General features: G+C 41.6%; 2 protein-coding genes across 13 annotated transcripts in view; one reads left to right on the forward strand and one right to left on the reverse strand.

Annotated features, from left to right (window-relative positions):
• dock7 (dedicator of cytokinesis 7) overlaps positions 1–22,551 on the reverse strand; it is a 60,867-nt gene that overhangs the window by 23,059 nt on the left and 15,257 nt on the right. For 5 of the 12 annotated variants that reach the window (XM_071541055.1, XM_071541054.1, XM_071541053.1 and 2 more), the window contains exons 15-23: positions 9,603–9,720; positions 9,119–9,189; positions 6,577–6,715; positions 5,827–5,928; positions 5,233–5,319; positions 3,963–4,194; positions 3,010–3,174; positions 1,698–1,867; positions 443–535 (exon numbers count right to left, since the gene is read on the reverse strand). In XM_071541055.1, coding sequence (XP_071397156.1) covers positions 443–535; positions 1,698–1,867; positions 3,010–3,174; positions 3,963–4,194; positions 5,233–5,319; positions 5,827–5,928; positions 6,577–6,715; positions 9,119–9,189; positions 9,603–9,720 — 1,177 coding nt within the window. Of the gene's footprint in view, positions 1–442; positions 536–1,697; positions 1,868–2,754; positions 2,776–3,009; positions 3,175–3,962; positions 4,195–5,232; positions 5,320–5,826; positions 5,929–6,576; positions 6,716–9,118; positions 9,190–9,602; positions 9,721–22,551 lie in introns of all 12 variants that reach the window. The other 7 variants (XM_071541050.1, XM_071541049.1, XM_071541052.1 and 4 more) reach the window with 3 other exon arrangements.
• Positions 16,363–20,806, forward strand: angptl3 (angiopoietin-like 3). Its single transcript, XM_071541041.1, has 7 exons — positions 16,363–16,893; positions 17,578–17,688; positions 17,910–18,021; positions 18,305–18,418; positions 18,760–18,855; positions 20,140–20,412; positions 20,619–20,806. The coding sequence occupies exons 1-7, from the start codon at positions 16,363–16,365 to the stop codon at positions 20,804–20,806; spliced, it is 1,425 nt and encodes a 474-aa protein (XP_071397142.1).

The following is a 22,551-nucleotide window of genomic DNA, read 5'->3' on the forward strand; positions in this document are numbered from 1 at the left end:
AGAATACTGTAATATTTTGATGTTTTGGTCTTTTTTTGCCTTTGCGATACACCAGCCACTTTCTACAAGGTTCAGAGATCTTTCTAGTTTGGAGGAAAAATGGCAAAATAGCAAAATAACTTACTGGCAATTAAAGTCACGCTTTTGGAAACCAATGGAAGCAGCTAGACAGTAGCTTGTGTCTATAAATGAAGGATGTGATCATGACAGCAAAAGCACAACAGAACAAAATTTAAACCTGAAAATTTCTATTTGGAATGAAGGGGAGTGGGAGGTAACGGATACCTGAGATAAAGGATTTTTTTTTTTTTTTCAGCGACACTTGTCTGGCAAAGTGCAATAATAGACCAAAACTCAAAACATCACGGTATCCCTTTAGGTAAATAGGGTGAGTTTGTTTTGTAGTGAGGCACAGGGGAGGACGGGGCATTCGTAAAACCACCTGCATGGTTTCTGGAGCGGACCCGGGGCTGGATCCCCAGGGGGCACTCTTACAGCCCATGGTGTGCACCCACGAGTTGGAGCGGTCTAAGCCCTAGGGGTGCCGAGGTCAAAGGGCACAGGGCAGGCAGGAGGCAAGGGAGCGAGCGAGCAGCACGGGGGGGAAGGAGGAGGAGGGAAGGAAGGAACAACGACAGGTTAAAGAAGGTTCAGAGGTCAGGACTGCTGGAAGACGCCAAGGGCCCAGAACAAGGTTAGCTGTCAGTTATTAAAAGATCCAAATCATCATCATCACACAAGAGATTCTCAGACAGAGCAAGGCAAAACATAAGGTCTCTCTCTCTCTCTCCCTTTCTCTCTCTGTGGTGAGAAATAGCTTCCCCTCCCTCGGAGACAAGAGAAGACAGGTTTAGTTTAGTAGTAGCAGTAAAGGCAACATTCATCAAACAAGGGGCTGCATCCATCACATCATGGTTACATGTTAGGCAAGACCATTAGAAAGGCACATTACATCACTCACTCATCACGGCTCAAGTACTTTTGGGGTCAAATAAAAAATTGTTTTAAATGGCAAATTATAAATTATAAAAGACAAAATAGATGACAAAACATACGTTAAATTAAATAAAAAGGAAAGATAGACACATGTAAAGCAATAGATAATTGAAAGGAGTAGCCTATACTTAATGTCATCAAAAGATATATGGCTATTGAAACAAAGTACTGTTATATCTTCTAAAAACATCTGCTTCACTGATGCGACTGTAAACTAAAGGTTTAATATGCCTTTCACAACCTGCCCTCGTTGAGCATTGTGTGTGTGTCAGTCAGGTTGCTGTTACAGGGGTTAGGGAGATAAGATGTCCAAGTTGATGTTTGCCCATTAGCTATAGTTTACATGTTGATAAATGCTCCCCTGGATCACTGTGTACATGCACGGCCTCTGCCTATCTGCAGGTAAAGAACTGCAGATTCAGCACCCCGTCCCCCGTTGTTGAGCCTGTCTAAAATAGATCACAAATCAATGATAGCTGTTGGACTACAACGGTGTTAAATATTTAACTCTGACATCCACAGATACGGCGTGGAGATGGCAGCCAAAATCATTAAGGTCCATCCACACTGGGACAACACAGCATTTTGAGTTTGAGTGCCTCTTTTAATTCTTATGGGAAGGAAAATCATCTGTCCCCCGAAAGTACTGAGAAAAAGTGACTTACATGCTGTCGTGTGTAAAGACCGTTCGATGACTTTACCTTGCTGCCGATGATGGAGCGGACCTCGTCGTCGGGGGAGGTGGGTGTGCCGGAGATGTCCGGGTTGCTGTTGCTAAGGCTACGGGAGCGGTTGAGGTTGAGGCTGGCCGGTCGGACCGCTGAGCGAGCCATGGTGGCGTAGTGGACCGAACCCCCCAGCCCTCCTGGGCCTGGGACAAAACACAGAGGAAGGCAAACGTGACAGCAGGGAAGGTGGGAATAATTACTACTACTAGGCCTTTGTTGCAAGTTAACAGACTGAAAAATATTTTAAAAATATCTGACATTAGAAGAGCATTTTCACTTTTTGGTAGGGTTAGACCAATATTTTGGTTTGCCAATATACTGTATATCGGGCCGATATTGACCTTTTATTAAAAATCGTTCATCGGCTAGTCAGTGTCGTCTTCCTCCTCATTATCCTGGGTTTCAATGGAAAATTTTAGTGCCCATGGTCTATATGCCGTTTCAGAGGCTTTTCCACTCTGCCAAGAATAAAATTCTGTGGGAAAACACTGAATACCTTTTTGGTATTTTGTGGGCATGCAAATTGTCAAATTTAAAGATCTTTACTGTCAGCACTAATGTCAGTATCGCCTTGAAAACCCACATCGGTCATACCCTACATTTAGCATGCATACCTACATATGGAAATAATAAAAGTCCATAAACATTAGCTACCCCTGGCATCCATAGTCACCACTGTCATTCAGAATGTTTGTTTTTCCATTTGCAAAGTAAGAAATAATTTTATCAGGTTCCATATCCTAGTAGTTCATAAATTACTTTGGAAAGTTTCAAAATCAGAACAAATGAATAGCGTGACTGTAGATATGCAGGGCACCCAATGTTGCGGGTTGACTGTTCATGAGCTAATACGGGAGGTTTGCATGGCAGTAAGTGTCCTACCAAGAACAAAAAGCTCTACCAAGATGGAATATCACTTCAAGAATTCAACAGCGTGATCTTTTTTTTTAATTTTTTTCTACTTGAGGAGACAGGAACAATAACACACAGACTAAGAAAAATCTGACATACGGTGGTGGACCATATCTACCTGTTGAGGATGAGTTGGGGTCTGTGTTGGGCAGGCAGAAGACAAAGTGGATGTGGGAGGAGAAAAAGAAAGAAAGAAAGAAAGAAAAAAAAAAACGGAAATAGAAAAAGAAAATTTATGGTAGGTTGAGGGGCGAGTCGGAGGTGGGTGTTGGGCAGGCAGAAGACGCAGTGAACATAGGAGGAAAAAATGGGAAAAAATAGATGCAGAATAAAAGAAAATCTGAGGTGGTTCGGTGGATCGACCATAATGTACCTGGTGAGGGTGAGTTGGGGTCGGTGTTGGGCAGGCGGAAGACGTAGTGGATGTAGGAGGAGAGCAGGCTGTTGCGGCCGTGCATGTCCTGGCTGGTGTCCAGGTACTTATGAAGACGGTTCACTATGGACGCCATGACCTCGAAGGATGCCTGGCCCAGGTTAACTGTACACACACACACACACACACACACAGATACAGGTACAGATAGAAGCAAAGACACAGATATGCAACGATGCAGTTAGGTGTGTACATAGGATTACGCACACAAAACACACAAAAATAATCTTTTAAAATAGTTAAGATTTATGTTTAAACCCCCACTATGTCTTGCCAACTAGTGTTTATACAAATTATACTTTTGCAATGGTAACACTTCATTTGTCTGAGTCTCATATACTGTGTGAATGGTGATTCCTACAACATTATCAGCCATCTCAAGTTTACCAGTCAAATGGTAACATGGCCATTGCCTTTCTGTGCATTCAGTTTTTGTCAGTGACCAGTGATGTTTTTGTAAACATATCTGAGGTCATACTAACCTCGCTATGCTTTTCAGGTGGGGTTAAAGTTTTTCTAGGAACTCTGTGCCATTGCCAGTAGAAAATACAGTATGTACTGCCAAAGCGAATACATGCTTCACAATGTGGATTTTGCAAGAAAGTGGGTCACTGATCTGTCCAGCTATGACTGGTAACAGTTGACACGTGACAAATGTGAGCCTGACACAACAGGTTGCATGTATTCTACAGGCATGTGGTGTGCCCCTTAGCCAGGACCTCCACCAGGACAACCTGACTCTGCTGCTATGTTTATTCATGTTCATCGTCATGATTCATTTTTCTGGTCTACAGTTCTGATTCTGAGTCATTCTGAGTACAACACCCAATAAACACACACCTGTGACCACATGACTCCACATGGCTTATTGCTTAAATCTAACACAACATTACCTATCTGTCCAGCAATGACCGGCGGCCGCACCACCAGCAGCACCAGCTTGTCCAGTAGCAGGTGGAGGAATCGAACCACCGGCTCCAGCTGGGAGGAGTTGAGCGCCGCAATGCTGGACTTGAGCTCAGCCTCCAGGTTGTTCTCCATGATGCGCATGTCTCCTATCCTTACGGGGAACATGTGCTCATCCAGGGCGTGCACCAAGGCAAAGAACTTATCCAGGTACTGGTCCTGGATGGAGAGAGTTGGGGTGGGCAAAAAAGAGGGGTGCAGAGAAGGAAGAGGAGGAGAGAGAGAGAGAGAGAAATAGGGGGTGAAAGAAGAGGTAGAAAAAGGCGTAAGGAAAGAGAAAGGAATGAGAAAAGAATGTGGGTGAAGAAGAAAAAGAGCGAGAAAGATGAAGGGGAAGAGAAAAGAAATGAATAAGAAAAAGACGAAATGGTCAAGGAAACATGAGCAAAGACGATGGCGGAATCAGGTGGAGAAAAGAAAAGGAGAAAAAAAATCAGTCAAAGGGGCAGGGGAGTCAACAAATAAAACAAAAGCAAGCTTGGATCTACTGGTCTGTAAGTGTGAGCCAGCAAGTTGGCTCACCAAGTGGAAACCACAGAACGAAAGTTACTGCAAGAACACAGGAGAATCCAGCGTGTCTAATCTGGCCAGGAGCAGTGATTTATGAGCACATTAGCCCCAGTTAGGCTCCTGGGGACCACAGTCAAGCCCTCCACACCACAGCCGACACAGAGATGGAGTGGACCTCAGTAAATTATTAGCGAGGTGAGGTTCACTCGCTAATGAACTGGTGCAGGGGAGGAATTACTGCCAAAGTGTGAAAACAATGAACAAAAAACAATGTGCGGTTGTTTCGCTTCTCTTGAATTAAATTTTTTTACATGATTCCTCGTGCGCGAGGCTTGTGAAAATGATTCCATGGCAAACGCTCCGAGAATTAGGCTGTTTTTCTTTATCCCTGAAAAGCAGAATTTTTTTGGGGGGGGGATACAGCAAAATACTGTTTTTCTCCTCTGCTCGTATAATTGTATACAGCTGATCGTAAAAGGAAGGACGGGAGAGACAAAGGGGAATGAACACACATTAACTCACATCAGCACAAAAATACATTGTATGCGTCACACTGTGCACACCCTTGGCAGCGACACAATGAGTTTTAGTGTTTACCAGCCTTAATCCCGCATGTGAATGGGGGCATGAAAAGTTTTAATTTTCCAAAAATACTGTCAATAAAGTTACTGTAAACAGTGATATTACCTGTGTGTGGATGGCTGAAACTGCCACCACTTCCACGTTGAATACTCCTCGATGGTTGTCGACCCATTTCATTCCTGGGAGAGGAACCTGGAGTATAATAATGAATGTGAATTAACCAGTGCTGCATTGGTAAAAATTAACTGTTTAACTACCCATGAAAAGACAAGATCGGCTACCGAGGCTGGAAGAACAACTAGCTTGCTTATAATAAATCAGGCTTAAAGGCTGAGACTTACCCAAAAATGAGAGAAGTTGGATATATATAGTTTTGATATGTTAAATAGTATGGGTGAGTGTTCCCCCCACAAATTTTTTAGAGGGCATGCCAGGCTGCAGCACAACACATTCCTCATCCTCTATGCTGACAAACACACCCATGTGACTATTTAAACATTTATCTCAGTTGTCTGTAGCACTAAACCAATTCTCTACCATGCATGAAAATTAATTCAGGTGCATGTAAAGCAATTTTTATGCATATACAGAATATATATATATTTCATATATATCAGAACTGCCTCGTCTTTCAACTGCCTTTACTGAATTCCTATTTCTTTATTAAGTAAAAACAAGTCTTTAAAAGTAGTGTCTTACATCTGGGGAGAGGACAGAGTAGGACTGTGGTGGTTTCTCCAGAGACACAGGCAGACAGAAGTGTCCCGTCCGCAGACGCCCGTTCTGCAACATGGGGATCCACTAGAGGGAGAGAGGGGGAGAGAGAGAGGGAGAGAGAACACAAAGGGGGGAAAAAAACACATTTTCATATATTCCATCTTCTTTTTTCCAAGATTTCTATAGTATTTCTGTCACAATTGGAAAAAACAAACAAAAAAAACAACAAAAACAGGAAGGACAGCAAGCAAGGACAGAGTGGACAATGTGACAATAGGTCAACTGCTGGACTCAACCTCCCTGTGTCATCAAACTGTATCACCAGGGACACAACAGGGACAAAACAGGGACAAAACAGGGACAAAACAGGGACAAAACAGGGACAACAGTCCATTAAAAAAAAGAAAGAAAAAAACAACAAAATAAAACACGACGACTTTCTCACGTTTCATTCAATACATATTCTATACTGATCATGGCCTCTCTAAGGCTAAAAATTTCAATAGTATATGTTTCCTACGAGTGAGTGTGACCATGTGAGAGAGAGAGAGAGGGAGAGAGGGAGAGAGAGAGAGAGAGACAGAGAGTGTGTAACACTTGAGTGTGAAGCACTCAACAGTGTGTAACTGTGAATGGGCATGCACAAACTTTTACGTGAGTGCCTGCACATATGTAACAAAAGTAAGTGTGTGTGTGTGTGTGTGTGTGTGTGTGTGTACGGCTGTTACCTACCGTGTATCCCACAGGAGTCTCCAGCGGTGTGTTCTGCTTCTGCTGGCAGCTGACATGGTAAAAGGTGAAGAGGATGTGGTGGTGGTCCGACAGAGAGGCAGGCAGCTTGATCTTGATCTCATCGTGGAAGTCAGGGGATCTGATGATGGCAATCAATATCATTGATATAACACTATTGAAAACCAATATTAAAAACTGCCTCATGTTTAATAAAAGGCAACCACCAAAAACGCCATTTCCATATCGTTACATTACATCTCATTGTCCCAATCATTCCCCAGCCGGCTATGGATCTGCCTATGCCTTGTACACATATCTCCAAAAGAATAACTCAATTTCGATGAAAATTGAGTGCATGATGTCACTGAGAGCTGGCATTTACACATTTACTCTGTTAATGGGGAACAAGTTTGCCATAAATATCTATAGGGTCCTCCCATTAGATTTCCAGAAAATAAGACTTCGGTAAAGCTCATCATGGGAATTGTTGTCACTGATTTGCCCAAAGGTGGCGCTGCCATCACTGGTGGGGGACCGTATGCTCACTGTAGGCTCATTCAAATTTTGGCTAGGGTAGGTATTACTTCACCAGCATTAGTTGACAAGTACTAGCCACAGACTTGCAGGATTGGAAAATTTCCATCTCTGCAGCTACCATTACATAAAACAATTCAAATCTCCATTTCTTCTATTTATAGCTCAGTACATTTAAAACTTGGGAAACTATGTCCGCAAGGCAGAACAAGGGCTCATCCTGGAAGTCAGGAGAAGAAAATCCAAATTCCCCATAATTCACTTCAATTGAATTCCCTATAGTCCCACAGGAGGACACTTGGTCTGCAAGCCAGGGCCCAGAAACAAACAGACGACCCACAAATAAAGCAGGCCCATCAGCAAAACCACTAGGATTGCCTGGAGGCTTAAAAATGACTAAAACTGCTTGACAAGGGCAGACAAGGGCAGAGAAAGGGCCCTCATTTCTCATGGGAACAGACATTTTGTTTGTGGATAAGAAAAAGAAAAAATTCTCAGTGAAGAAGTGCACCAGGAGCAACCTTTTCCCTAATGGAAAAGATAACAGATTATTGGCTGAGCACAGAACATCAAAGCAAAAAGCAGACAAAAGTACAAAGGTGGAACCCTTCCAGATCAACAATAACTCTTCAAACAAACTAATATTTTATTGACGATGACCATTTTCCTTAGCTGGACAGACCAAAACTTTGACAGAACCCAAAACTTGAATCAGGCCTAGTGACAAATTATGACGAGGGCTAGGACCTTGTCTTACACAGTTTTCCTCCTATTTGCCTTTGAGAGTGTTGACAAGAGAAATATTGTGCCATCTCTGAGTGAAATGCTGACTGTAATTGACCATTAACCATAAGCACTCGAAAGGGCTGGAAAACGTCATGATGGACGATTGTCCTAGTCACGCTGGCGCGTCGGTCACAGGTTGATTAACTTTAACCTTGAAGGTGTGACCCCTGGGTGACAAATGACAAACCACTGGGTGTCGTAAAGAACACCTAATAGAGGTGATAAAATATTAGAGAGCCCAGAGCTCTTATGTAGAGATGGACGGAGCCTGTGCCAAGGACATCACTGGACAATCTCCAAAAGGTTGACTGAAGCCATTCTTTAATTAATGCCTTAGAGGTAGAAGAGGTAAATACATATATTATTACAAGCATAAGAGTAGAGGTCATGCTAATGTTGAATTAAAGGAGAAGACTTGTGAGCTTTATTTTCAATCCACCTTGAAAAAATTTGGGCTTGCTTGTGGATTTCACAGAGTCTCATGACAATCATAAAGAGACTGTGCGCAAGTGCAAGGCTCAGCATTTTGGATTTTTAGAACTCAGGTTTAACATGGCAGTGCTAACAGAGGCCACTACATAAATCATACTACAATACAAAGACCTCAAACTTAAACTTATGTTTACAGTAATTCCACTCTAGATCATTTTCATTCAGAGTGTTTCTGCTACAACTATCTGTACACATTAATTTCAGCATAACTATATACAGCCATTACACCACTTTTTGATGAGCTGAATCATAAAACGTTATATAAGCAAAATAAGGTCTTTGGTCTGTCTATGGGTGAGTTAAGACAAAAAAAACATGGTGCTAGGCTTGGCAGTATATGTTGGTTTAGAGGAGGGCAACTAAGCCATTCCTGTATGGATGAGCTGATTGCATAACCCAAGAGCCCATGACCAGGAACAGTTGGGAAGGTTTTTAAGAGGGGTTGAAGGGACATGACATCTTCCCCAGAGAGCAAAGATTGTCTAATTGCTGAATACATTTTTAACCTTCTTAAGTAAAGACTTAACCATAAGTAAAACATTTGGATAAGTACTATTTTGCCTGCCTGTCATCTCCCTTGATCAATTTCTACACATCGTCCAATCACACTCAAATTTTCAGTTCACCAGTTTCTGGAAGATTTTCTATGGCTGCTAGTCTCAGTGCCAACCAAAAAATGCCAAAACCCCCCAAAAAATAAAATAACAAAAAAAACCCACAAAGAACTTACCTGTTATGGTACACCACAGCAGTGTATGCCTCTTTAGAGAAATCTGCACAGCTGGACTTGCCAAATATCACCTAGGGGATAAGAAACAATATTCCTGATGACCATAAAGTCATGGCATGATGGATTATGACCATTTCTTAACCATTATTTACCCTGGGAAGGTTTGCTCAGCATGCATAATTTTTGAGTGATGCCATGTTTGACATTCATACAGCTGCCCATTCACACCGCAGAGCTGCAAGGTACAACCAGTCTTACCAAATGCCACTACAGTTACCAACAAAATATCTAATATGACTATGTATTGGGAATAGTCCTAAATTACCAGCATTATAACACATACAGAAAAAATAAAATGCATACAGTATGCCTGACAATGATTGATTGGTTAAAATGTTGCAACTTATCAAAACCGCAAATGAAGAGAAGACAAATTCAAAAGTGAAGACAGTTTGCTATCTTATAACATCTCATCATGGCATACCGGCATAGCGTTGTTAGGATCCTCCCCGTTCATAAATTGCACTTTCACTGTGATGTTGCGGGCGGAGCCTTGGCGGTTGGCAAAGTTAAGACTCTGTGGGTTCACATACAGCAGATTCCTGAAACCATACACACATACACACATACACACACACACACACACACACACACACATAGTATGTAAGCCATGAGAAACAAGGAACATCACAGATGATGTCACATAAGCAACTGTACCGAATAAACATTACAAATTGTGTAAACTTCTTCAGCTAATGGTTCAATACCAATGGAAAATAACAAACATCTACAGTAAGGCAACACCAAGTATCCAACGAATGACTTTGACCCCATCTTATATAAATATTTGAGTGTTCTGAGTGTTCTGTGTTGAGAGAATTGCGCATTCACTCCATTATGTAACATTGCTCCCCAAGTGTGGCGGATTCATATAAAAATGAAATCCATTTGTGAAGCCTTAAAATGGATTCAATGAGCTGCTATGTGGTATTATTGTTAAGATAAGATTCCCTGACTTAATTTGAACTCAGCACTCAGCGGAGCTCTTCAAAGTGACCCTCCTTTACACATTTACGCCTATTGTTTAAAAAAATAAAATAAAATTACAACTGTGATGCAGTCTTTCAAAATAAATACTCAAATAAATATTTTAACAAATTAACCAACAGTTCAAAAAATAGATAAAAATCGATATAGACACAAATTGATTTGTTAAATTGTGATTAAAAAAATCTATTCCCACTTCTAGCGCAGTACTGGCAGAGTAACAAAAAAAATGGAATGTCGGCCTAGTACTTTTAAAAATGCTTTCAGTGAAAACTTGTAGTTGTATTTGTACAACTTGTTGTACAATGTACAATGAAAAGACATTTAAATCAATGTCTTTTGCTTGACCTCTATTAGCTGAAAGTAATTTGTGTATTTGTGTACCTATTATGAAAAGATAAAGTGCTTTGGGATACCAGGATATGAGTCACAGCTTATGCATGTGCAACACAAAACCCTATCAAATATAATACATTTGCATTTCTTGAAAAAGTAACAGTGACAATAACACCAAATTAATGCATTTTATTCAGTGAGTTAATGGTGGACCCATGGCTTCCAGTTGGTGATGATCGTAAGGCAAACAAGCACCAGTGTAAAGAAAAATCAATTTGTTATATAAAAGCAATAATTTATGCTTTCCCCTTAAAGGACACTATCCTCATTAAACCTGCATCAGTTTGACAGTTTACTTAATATGATGTATGGTAATATTTTCATAATTAATAATTTATGCCAGGATAAAACAGTGGTAAACTCTACTCTGCTAATAGAAAGGTAGGTAAACAGATATCATGTGGGTTTAACCTCCACTACATCTCTTTATATTACTATAATACTTAGTTACTTATCAATTAAATAAATAAGCATTTCATTACCTAAGTACTAATTACTTATTCACTATGTAACATTTCCCTCTATTCCACTCTTTGGAACATTTTCACCCATGGCCCTTTCCTCTGGCATGCAAGCCAGGCGTCTTTGAACGTGCTTGCCCCGGTTTAATAGCACAGTTACATCAGATTCTGTGATCTGGCAACTGTAAGGGGGCAAGACCATCATGATGGGTATACTCTCCTTTGACTGGTAGAGAAGGGAGGCTTGGCCTGTCAATCGTATGGGAGGGTACAACGTAAACATGCTGACGTACATTTTCCAGGACAGGGTGTAAGGCTAGACAGGGGAGCAGAAAAGAGTTTGATTCACTGAAGATGGCTACTACTACTCTAAATAGAGAGCAGGTCATTTAAAGGGCGAGGGGGTGGGGGGGCGGTTGGCATCCCCCTCGATAACACAAATCCTGAACTGAGTTGTACGGCTTAAGTGTATGGTTTGCCTTGGCTGTTTGCCTGCCAACTTCAAAGATAAAATTAAAAAAAAATTCTGTTCTAAAACACAATTTGGCAAGTACAATATTGAAAGTGGCTGGGAATGTAAGACTCCTGGTCATTGTCACTGTGACCAGTGGGGAAAAGTAAAGGTAATGCGCTGTCAAAAACATTTTCTGTCCCATGGGGGGGGGGTTCCCATCATAGGCAGTGCAGAGTAACCCGAGATCAGCTGACGAACCGCAGTGACGTAGTCAAGTCAGTGGGGAACGACCCTCCAGAGACCACAGCTGGAACCACAACTGACAGGGAAGCGTGGGAATCTCTCCTCCCTGACAATTAGCACTTGTATCCGTTTCCCCATCTTTCCTCCCTCCATCGAGCACGCGCTTCCAAAGGGTTCCAAATGTTTCCTAACAATTTTTATGGCAGCTTTCTTGGGGATTGTTGAACTTGAACTGAAATAATCCCCAGAGTGACTGGATTTGCAATGCCAAAGTGGCAGTTCCCTTCTACGCAAAAAAGGAAGTATCTCTGATTGGTCGGTTCATCTCATCAGATTCAACTTAGGTTAATCAGTACACATGATGGCGGTGGAGGCAGCCAAACTATACATGGCCCTCAGACTATTTCAAAACTATTACAGCCCTCCCCATACACCCCCACCCATGAGATACCATTTACCCACCTCCCCTACACTGGGCCCAGAGGGTAGGTCTACATAAGGGGACAAAGTCACTGTTAGAAAAAAACTTAAAAAAACAAGAACTGGTCTATTTTTTTCAAAAAGCCTACAACTTAAAAAAAATTGATTCAAGTACAGTTACAAATGAGTTTCTTTCCACCTCTAGAGTTTTTACATAAACTTGTATATTTAGCTAGTCCGACCACCCACCCCACCCGTATAATGAGAGACTAACAAATGGACAAATGTTAAATAGTGAACGTGTGGTGGGAGTGCTCTTTACTCTACTTTCACCTTTTTATTAACAAAGGGTGGTGTTGCTGTGGAGAGGCATCCACTGTTTCCAACTGTGGAACAAAGGACTGACTGATAGCACATGTTGAGAGAGCAGTCTACTCAAAGGTCACTGAGAGGCCAATGTAGGAAGTGGTCACTGCATAGAATTGGAATGACTAGAAAGAACACTTCCAGGCATATCACTGTAATCGCCTTTTGCTATTTCAATGATAGTAGAGGGCTGCAACAACAACAACAAACTATTTGTATAGCACTTTTCAAAACATGTTATATAACGTGCTTCACGGCATAAGTAAAGGCAAAAAGAACAAAATACGGGTGAATAAATAAAATCAAGGTATGTAGATATGAGTTTAAATTATAAAAAGTGGCAGTTATATAACGGCCTGTTCATGGGTTCTAGAAAGTAAAATAGAATACAATAAAATGGAAGAGGCCATCATGTTATAAAATGCCTACAGAAGTACTTTTTAAGAAGAGATTTAAAAGATAACGCTGATTTTGCTAGCCTGATATCCTCAGGGAGAGCATTCCAAAGCCCAGGGGCTCTGACAGCAAAAGCCTGGTCACCGTTCGCCTTTAGCCTGGACATTGGAACAGCCAGAAGTGTTCTCCCTGGGGATCTGAGGCTACCCATGGGCTCATAAGGAATTAAAAGGTCTAATATGTAGCTGGGGCCATAGCATGCAGTGCCTTAAAAGTTATCAGTAATATATTAAAATAAATTCTAAAACTGGCAACAAGTGTAGGGAGGCTAGTATGGGCGTAACATGTTCTTGACTTAGATATGGTTAAAAGTCTAGCAACTGCATTGTGCACTAATTGCAGACAGTAGAGGCTGGGTGAATTCTGGGTGAGGCCGGAGTAGAGAGAGTTAATGTAATCTAAGCAAGAAGAGATGAAGGCATGGATAACCTTCTCAAGGTCAGTAAAGGATAAAAAAAGACACCATTTTCGAAATATTTTTCAAGTGGTGGAAGCACGACTGAACCACCCTCTTAACTCAGTCATCAAAGCAGCAGTCAGAATCAAATATTCCGCCCAGATTTCTAGCAGCAGGCTTTATATAGGTAGACAAATTGGCAAGGTAACCCAGTAGTAGCTTGATTGAATTAGGTGGGCTAAACAGTACAATCTCAGATTTATTTTTATTTAGCCTTCAGGCAGGTTAAGTTGTCTGGGGTCACTAGGTTTTATCGGAACATACATTTGTGTATCATCTGCGTAGCAATAGAAGGAAATGTTATGATTATTAATTATATGACCTAGGTGAAACATATAAAGCAAGAGTAATAAGGGGCCAAGGATTGACCCCTGGGGGACACCACATGAGAGGTGTGCTGAGGAGGATGAGGCATTTCCTACCACAATAAAAAATGTTCTATTTGCCAAGTAAGATTGGAACCACAAGACAAAGGAAGTTGGAAAGTTCAGCCTAACGATGCCTTTGCCATGGTAACACATCAGCTAACCCTAACCCAGCTTTCAGAGTGTCTTCTGCCAAACTAATACTTGTTTGCATGGTAAGTATCAGTATGCCAAATGTTGTAGGCCATCCCAAGTGTAAAGTCAAATGGACACTCATGAATGTTGATGAAATTTGAATGGAAATGCACTATCCATTCTTAAGCACTCCCACAAGACTATTGTGGTAGTATTATCTAAGGACATCTCATGATTTGTAATGATTGCTGAGGTGTTCATAATTTGTTAAGTGAAAATTCCACTGCAAATTGCCTACTATACATTGGTGAATGCCACTTCCCCGATAACACCAAACCAGTTTGTGACCACCAAATAAGTTTCACTGTACATTTTGAACAACAAAGCTGTTACTTTCTTGCTTTGCTTTAACTACTGCTTAATGAAAAAATGCTGCAGGTTGCATAGTAGTTGCAGATTTATCCAGTTCATTTATTTTTCCTCGCTAGATTATCATAACACTTTGATTTGTTATTGAAAAACTACAGTACGTAATGGTCAAATATGGGAGTGTGCCAAATTCAATCTCAGGTTACCTCGGTCAGAACTTGGCATGTGAGAATACAGCTCTGCAAAACGCACAGGTTGGGGAGCAATTCTCACTTCCATAGGTTTCCCACATAATACTAGTCCCATGCAAGTAGTAGTAAATTCTGAGGATTTAAAAGGTACAGGGGCCAAGCTGAGGTATTCACATAATTATCAAATCCCCATTGTAAAACAAACACCAAGAAGAATAATGGACCCAGACAATGTGTGGTAAAAGTGTTTAGGCCACTGTCAAATATTTCTCTTGCCATATCAAGGACTCTCTCTCTCTCTGCTCTTTTCACATGAGCAAATAGCAGTCATGTCTACATTGCTGAGAACTGAAGTAATTCTCGCCTGTAACCACAAATTACTAGAAAGAGCTAATTGGCATGACTGTGGTATTTTGTGGTGCACTATATCAGCCAGAATGCTGAAAATTTTCCATTGTTTGTTATCCAAAGCCAGCTATAGGCTAGCTTTTAATGGAAAAAAGATACATATTTCCAGACTGTACTTAATGCATTAAAGTGGTGCTTTCTCTACCCACATACAGGGACATATGTTAGGCTATATGCTTCAGACTCTTTGAGCCACATTCAAATCTACTGCCACGCAATCCACCAAATGCTCAGAACGCAGATTATTGGGGGCATTATATTAGCTAAGCTGGAAGAGCAACAGAAGATACTCACATAGAGAAATGCTGATTGTGAGACATTCCAGTAATGGAGGTTAAGTTTGAATTTCTGGCAGGACAACCACGTCTTGCCTACATTGTCTTGAACTGTACCAAGTCCCGGTGAGAACTTTTAGTAGACAACCAAGTGAAACAACGGAGTAAGAATTCCCCATAAAAACTGCTTTTATGACCAGACTCTGTGTACGCAAATGACCCTTGTAAAAGCTGCAAGCAAATCAGTACATATATCCACCATTCCATGTCTGGTGGAATTTGAGTTATGGTAAATTGCATGACAAATCTGGAAAAAGGCAGAGGCTGAGCAATAAAACCAAGATGATGAGTACACACTGTCCAAACTTTCTAACATCATTCACGCCCAGAAGCGTAACCCTGGTGCCAATGACAAGTCCACTCCCCTCCCCACCCAGGGAGAGAGAGAGAGAGAGAGAGAGAGAGAGAGAGAGAGAGAGAGAGAGAGAGAGAGAGAGAGAGAGAGAGAGAGAGAGAGAGAGAGAGAGAGAGAGAGAGAGAGAGAGAGAGAGAGAGAGAGAGAGACTGATGCTAGGCTGATTCAGCAGGATGCTAAATCAAACCCAGGAACATTAATTACACACAGCATTATCAATCAGAGCGAGGTGTGTGCAGGGCTATGAGGTTTGAGATTGATCAGACCAACGATCCATCAAAACCCTGTGATGGCCATTGTTGGCTTTCTGCTGATCAGCTAAAGCTGAGCACCACAGATGGAGAGCAGAGTAGGGTGTGGTATGGAGGGGGGGTTGGGACCTGGGGGAGCGTGGGCTGGGGTTAAATGGGTAGTAGAGAAGGGGGGTGTATTTACCATTTGCTCACTGCTGTGATTTGTTTGTTCAGGAGAGGGGGGGCTCCGGGGGGATTTGAGGGGGTACAGAGCTAAAACATACTAGGGTTTAATGATCAGCTAATCCCCCCCTCCTCTACCGAGAGAGTAGTATATAACACAGGGCAGCCTGCCGCTCTCACATCATTTTAACAGAGAGGCAGTCAGCAAGAGAGAGAGGGGAGAGACACAGAGAGGGTTGAGAAAGGAGAGGAGGGAGAGTTGCACACAGTGGAGGAAAGTGAGAGCAGTGAAAAGAGAACAAACAGAAAGTAACAGTGTGTTAGAAGATTCTTGCTGTTCCACAATTCAAGATTGGACAAGAGAACCATGATGAAGTTGCTATGCCTGTTGCTGCTGCTGGCCAGCCTCACTGCTGCTCTCCCTACTCTGGACACCTCAGGCAGAGAAGAGCACCCCACCCCGCCCTCCCAGGCCCTGACCCCAGCACCAAGCCCAACCGAGGCCAAGTCCCGCTTTGCCATGCTTGACGACGTTCGCCTCCTGGCAAACGGCCTCCTCCAGCTAGGACAGAGCCTACGGGAGTTCGTCCACAAGACCAAGGGCCAAATCAATGACATCTTCCAGAAGCTGAACATCTTTGACCGCTCCTTTTACCAGCTCTCGGTGGTCACCTCAGAGATTAAGGAGGAAGAGGAAGAGCTGAAGAAAACCACCAATTTCCTGAAGACCAACAATGAGGAGATCAAGAACCTGTCGCTGGAGATCAACTCCAAGATCAACAACATCCTGCAGGAGCGCAGCCAGCTGCAGAATAAGGTGGGGAGCCTGGAGGAGAGGCTGAAGGGGTTGTCACAAAGCATCGTCCCTGCCGAACAGCTTGGTGAAATCGTATCGCTCAAGGTGAGAAGTGCTGCAGTAAATACTCAGAATTCTTCATATAAGCCTGTACAACACCAGGTCTTATTAGTGGGAGATTTGTGTACATTTAGATAAGTGAATGGTGAGCAAGCAAATTGTTAGTGTACCTAAAGTTTTCCTTCAAATCCACCTAACAAAAGGGGTGCATTAAACAAATTGTGCAAATTTGGATGCCATCCACCTACATCCCACTTAAAATTACCACTGCATATTACTCAGTAAGTAACAACCTATCAAAAGATTACGTGCAAAGATTATTGATCTTCCTATGACAATAATCAACTCTTAATAATCAAGTCTTATTACAGAGATAAGTAGTGAGACACAATGTGTGCTCGAATATATGTTGCATTCTTGTCTGACCACAAATCTATAAACCCTCAAAGTGCTTGAAAACATAACCCACTCATGCTGCCAAAATATGTAGGATATATATAGAATTTAAGCACATGTATCCTATGAGCCCAATACGGTTTTTCCATCTTACTCTAATTTTTAATAGAATTCATAATATTGCTCATTAATGCAAAAAAAGTGATATTGAATGCCAATACCAATCTGCCATATAGTTAACTTTTTGTGCCATACAGTTGCTCTTAAAAAGATTGAAATAAAACATACATATATAATGCACAACTATGTTGAAGACTGACTTGCCTTTTTCAGGAGGTGATTGAAGCTCAGGAGAGAACAATCACTGATCTGCTGAAAGCTGTGAGGGAGCAGCATGATCAGCTTGACCACCAGAAAACCAAGATTAAAAGCCTGGAGGAGAAGGTAGGAAACACTCCTCTGATCATGCAACTGCCAAATAAGCTATGAGATTTTAGCACATTTTGTCATTTGAGGCCAAACCTTAGCCATCTGGGAGAATCAAGTTTGATATTTAGAGCTATCTATGCAAATTCTACTTTGAAGCAATATAGGAAGCAATGGCTTTGGTCATTATAATACATGTATCACTCACAATCTGAATTCATTTTTGCCTTCTCTTGCAGCTTAGCTATGACAATTTTCAAGATACGATCGATGTGGCAGTGGATTCAGACCCGGTGGCACCTGATATGTTTGAATTTCTGACGGGAAACTCAACTAGCCTGGACACAAATGGTAAGAGAGGTTTAAGAGTTATTCAAAAAGGTGACCCATCCAAAGAACAAAATATACATTATCCCACAAACAAAGGGAAAATGCAAGGTAACTTGGTAACTTGGGTAACTTGGATTTGACATAGGGTACATACTGGATGTTACAACACTCCAAATGGAATATATGTGTTGTTGAAGCATACTGTTTATCCAAGGATTACACCTGTACCTGTTTCATTTAGCTAGTGGCTGATGCATTTCTTGCTATAGCCTCCCTACCAATGTCTTTCTTTGTTGTGTTTCAGATCTCCCCATGGACTGCAGTGAGTTGTTTGACAGAGGAGAGATAAACAGTGGAGTCTATGCTATCAAGCCAAACCAATCGGAGCCATTCAATGTTTACTGCGAAATGGGTTCAGGTGGGTGAGACTCGGGCAATCAATCTTCTGGGACTTCTGAGACAGCACCAAAATGCTGTTTCTGTTTTAGCAAGTATTTGGAGGAAGGCATGCTTGTGGGATGAATCCTTAGCATTTACGTGCTTAGCAAATGGCTACAATTGACTGGCTAGGAAAAAAAATACTTGGGTTATCTTGCTAGATAGCCACAGAACAGGTTATCCAAAAGGGCAGTGGGTATCAGTCTCCTCATCCCAGAAAGATATCCCAGATACAGGAAGGAGAGGAGGCTTCCTGATACTTGCATGCTTGTGTGTGTGACTTTTATCAGTCAATTGACATGAAATATATCCATTCCACAGATGGGGGTTCGACAGTTATCCAACATAGGGTCGATGGCTCAGTGGATTTTGACCAGATATGGGAAAAGTACGAGAAAGGCTTTGGAGATCTGGAAAGTGAGTGCTATTTATATTATTTAGAACTCCAATTCCATGTAGACAACTTTGAGTATATGCCAAAATCAGGTTCAGTTCGACTAATTTTTTTCTCTTTTCATAAATACACAGTTGTTAATAATCCCTTTTTATGGATGCATTGTGCTTGGGATTGTTGTGAACAAACAGAAATGTTGACGTCTCCACCAATAGCAGCTTAAATATCACAGTTTAAAAAAAACAAAAATAGAATAGAAACCAAAAATATAAAAAGTTTTACCTAAAACAAGAAACATTGAAGGTACTTTTGAAGGGAGATAGACTCCAAAAACCTTTGCACTGTAGGACTAATTTCATGGCCGCAAAGTTAAGCAAATGTAGCAAACCAAGACATTCTTCGGGACAGAGCAAGTGGATAATACAAAGTAATCTGAAATGCCATTTTCTGGTAAAAGCAACATGGCACAATTGACCTGAGTGTAGTACTGACGAAAAATGTTTCATTGGAATTTCAGTCCATTTTGCTCCAAAACAATTCCTTAATCTAAAAAAAACAAAAAAAAAATCAAAAACACAGACAGCCCTTGAATCAAGAGCTTAGCCGATCAATTTTCAGAGTGAAAAAAAAACACGACTTCAATCCAACAACACAGACACTCTGAAATGGGCTTTTAGTAAGTACAGCTTATCAGTTTGGGAAGTCAATACAGCTTGAAAATAGAGTTTAAACATCTTAAGATAAGAGCACAGGCCTGATTATCTCTGTCTCTGCCTTATAATCTTCTCAACAAAAGCCTGCGGGCATTCGGAGGAAAAAAAAAAAGAAAGAACCAGACACAACAAAGCATTTTCTAAGTACTTCCTGTAGGAATGGCCAAAGGAAGCAATATTTGTAGCATATCAGCCCTCAGCTGACAGATCGACTTCCTCTATTGTCTGAGTTTGTGGCAGGCTTTGGCAGCATTTCCCTCTAACACTAGCCAGACTTGGAAAGCTGCTGATAGGTACAGTCATGCCACATTCCACTGAAGCGACGGCTCCTGCAGCCATGAATTCTTTGGTGTCAATTTCTTTCACAACTAGCTGCCTAATTATTATGCTTAACGTTGACTGCAGCATGGTACCGCAGGCCAAGGGAAACAAGTCTCAAGTGTTCCAAGCTGCCACCCCTGATTCAAAACAGGAGTCTCTAAGTTCATACAAGACCACATAAACAGCCAAATTAACTGTAAACATACTGTAAATAAACATTTTGTGTCAAAAAAACATCAAGAAAAGGTAAAAACGAATGTATTTGTTATGCAGAGGAGTTCTGGTTGGGCTTGAAGAAGATCCACAGCCTGGCAAGGCAGGGAGCTTACATCCTGCGTGTTGATCTGGAGGACTGGAAGGAGGAGAAGCACTGGGCCGAGTACCAGTTCTCACTGGGAGGTCCCACCACCCACTACACCCTCCGTCTCAGCCATCTCTCTGGGGACCTGCCCGATGCCATGGCCAACAGCACCGGCATGAGCTTCTCCACAAAGGACAGAGACAACGACAACCACCGGGACTCCAACTGCGCTCGCAACTACACAGGTAAAGAGTGACCAGACAACGGATAGGACTACACACACTGAGCTGAGCATCTATTCAGCACAAGCAACTCATATCTAGCCGCTTCAACACCACAGTCATAACCACATTAATGAACCCCTGACACCAGAACAGGGACACAATATGGAGATGATGCCTTGAAAATGCATGTCTGCATGTCTGATGTTTCTTGTCATGACATTTGGCAGGTGGTTGGTGGTTCAACGCCTGCGGAGAGACCAACCTCAACGGAAGGTACTTGTGGTTGTTGAGGGCAAAGGGACGCTCTTTGAGGAGGAAAGGCATTCACTGGAAGCCTGGCACAGGAACCTCCTATTCCCTCAAGATGACCAAGATCTCCATACGACCAGCCCCTATTGCTGGAACCTTCAACTGAACCCCACAACAACTCCCACCATCTCCCAGAACATTATTGGCTTTTTTTTCTTTTCCAAAACACTGATTATGTCTAGTGCTCAGCCAAAAAGTTCCATTCAATGGGAATCTACAAAATGAGAGAAATGCCTTCCATCTAGGACTCAGCCCAGGCATAGTCCATGTCTATAACCAAATTCTTAGCTGCCACTACAACATTAGGCTGACTGCTTTCTAACACCATTCTGTCAGTGGTTGGTGTGCTGACCAGAAGATAACAAGGCAAAAACGTTATCTGTGTCAAAGAAGAAAACGCTGAACTGTCACGATGATGTAACCACCCCACGCAGGTCGTTCACCTATTCGGTTTGATCCAGAGAGGCCAGTAGAATCATCATTGTGCAACGTCTGCGATTGCTTCTCAAAATTCACATTTATTGGTCCACATCAGCAACCTGATTCAATACCGTCTGCAAAATGTCACGGCACTGTAGTAAAAGAGAAAACTAGGAGGAGGGATTATGATGCAATTCCAAAACTGAAATTGCTTGGCTACTCATTTCAGTGAACTGAAATGCATTTGACAGCTTCTTTGTGAACTCAAGCTATTTAAAAGGTGTATTTTATCTGCGTAACATTAAATTGTGTTGCATGTTGCTGGTTATTAAAAGGCACAAATACCAACAGGTTATTACATAAACCATGAAAATTAGACAAATCAGAGTCCTGCAGAAACATTGCATCTCCAACGTCTCAGAAATGCCAAGGCTGGTGAATTTTTCCAGTGAAATATTTCTGGCATTTTACAGTGTTTTATCAATGGCCTGGCTGGGCCCCAGGGTCGTGAAACACTTTCTACACAGTGGGGACAATGTCAACTGTCAAATACAGTACAACAAATTGAAGATACAAAGCTTCTGCAGGGCACTGACAAAATGTTAGTTTGGTTTGTTCTGTGTTCTTTTTTTTACTTTATAATGTATTTAAATCATTTTCATACTGTTTTATGAATTATGTTAGCATTGTTACAATAAGGAATTTTCCATGTAGTTTCCTATGTTACTGAGTCATATTGACTCTTGTCCAACATAACTCACTGTACTGTAAATTTGTTTCTTACTAACATCAACCAGTTAAGTAGTTAGGTGCTCTGATTACTCATATTTATGAAGACACAATAAACGTCTACATGACCAAATGACTGACTATTTAATATGATTACTTTTTTAAGGCACAAAGCCCAACTGAAATACAACTGAATATCCGCACACAGAAATGCTCCCGAATGAAGAATTTAATTAAGAAGCCACATATTGAGTAGCTATTCCTCAGACTTGGGCACAAAGGCCAAATTGGCCACTCATACTTAATTTACAGTGAGCTGATTTCCCTCCAGTCATTTTATGCATTAAATTGGATTAAACCAAATGCTTACTTAGAGGAATTGGTGAAATGGCAGCTGTAAAATTCTGCAGTCAGGAACTGAGACAACAAGTAAAAGCGATGTATGTGCATGGCTAAACATTCGGGGGCTGGTCCACAGCCAGCAAAAGTAAAGAAATTGACCCGACACAATTTAGCACGTGAGCCGGTGATGATGTGTGCGTGACTACTGTCACATGAGTTCAGTGGTCCGTCAACATGTATGATAATATTCGCATTAATAACTTCTGTATAGCATGGTTCAATGTATAGGGCTACAGTGTGCACTCGTAACAGCTGAGGTCAGTCTGAATGCATGCAAACTGATGTATTTCAACTACCTTC

This window comes from Centroberyx affinis, unplaced genomic scaffold (assembly GCF_046629955.1).
Source record: "Centroberyx affinis isolate AG114_WGS23_722 - 3 ecotype Tasmania unplaced genomic scaffold, CSIRO-AGI_Caff_v1 ptg003779l_1, whole genome shotgun sequence".
NCBI lineage: Eukaryota > Metazoa > Chordata > Actinopteri > Beryciformes > Berycidae > Centroberyx > Centroberyx affinis.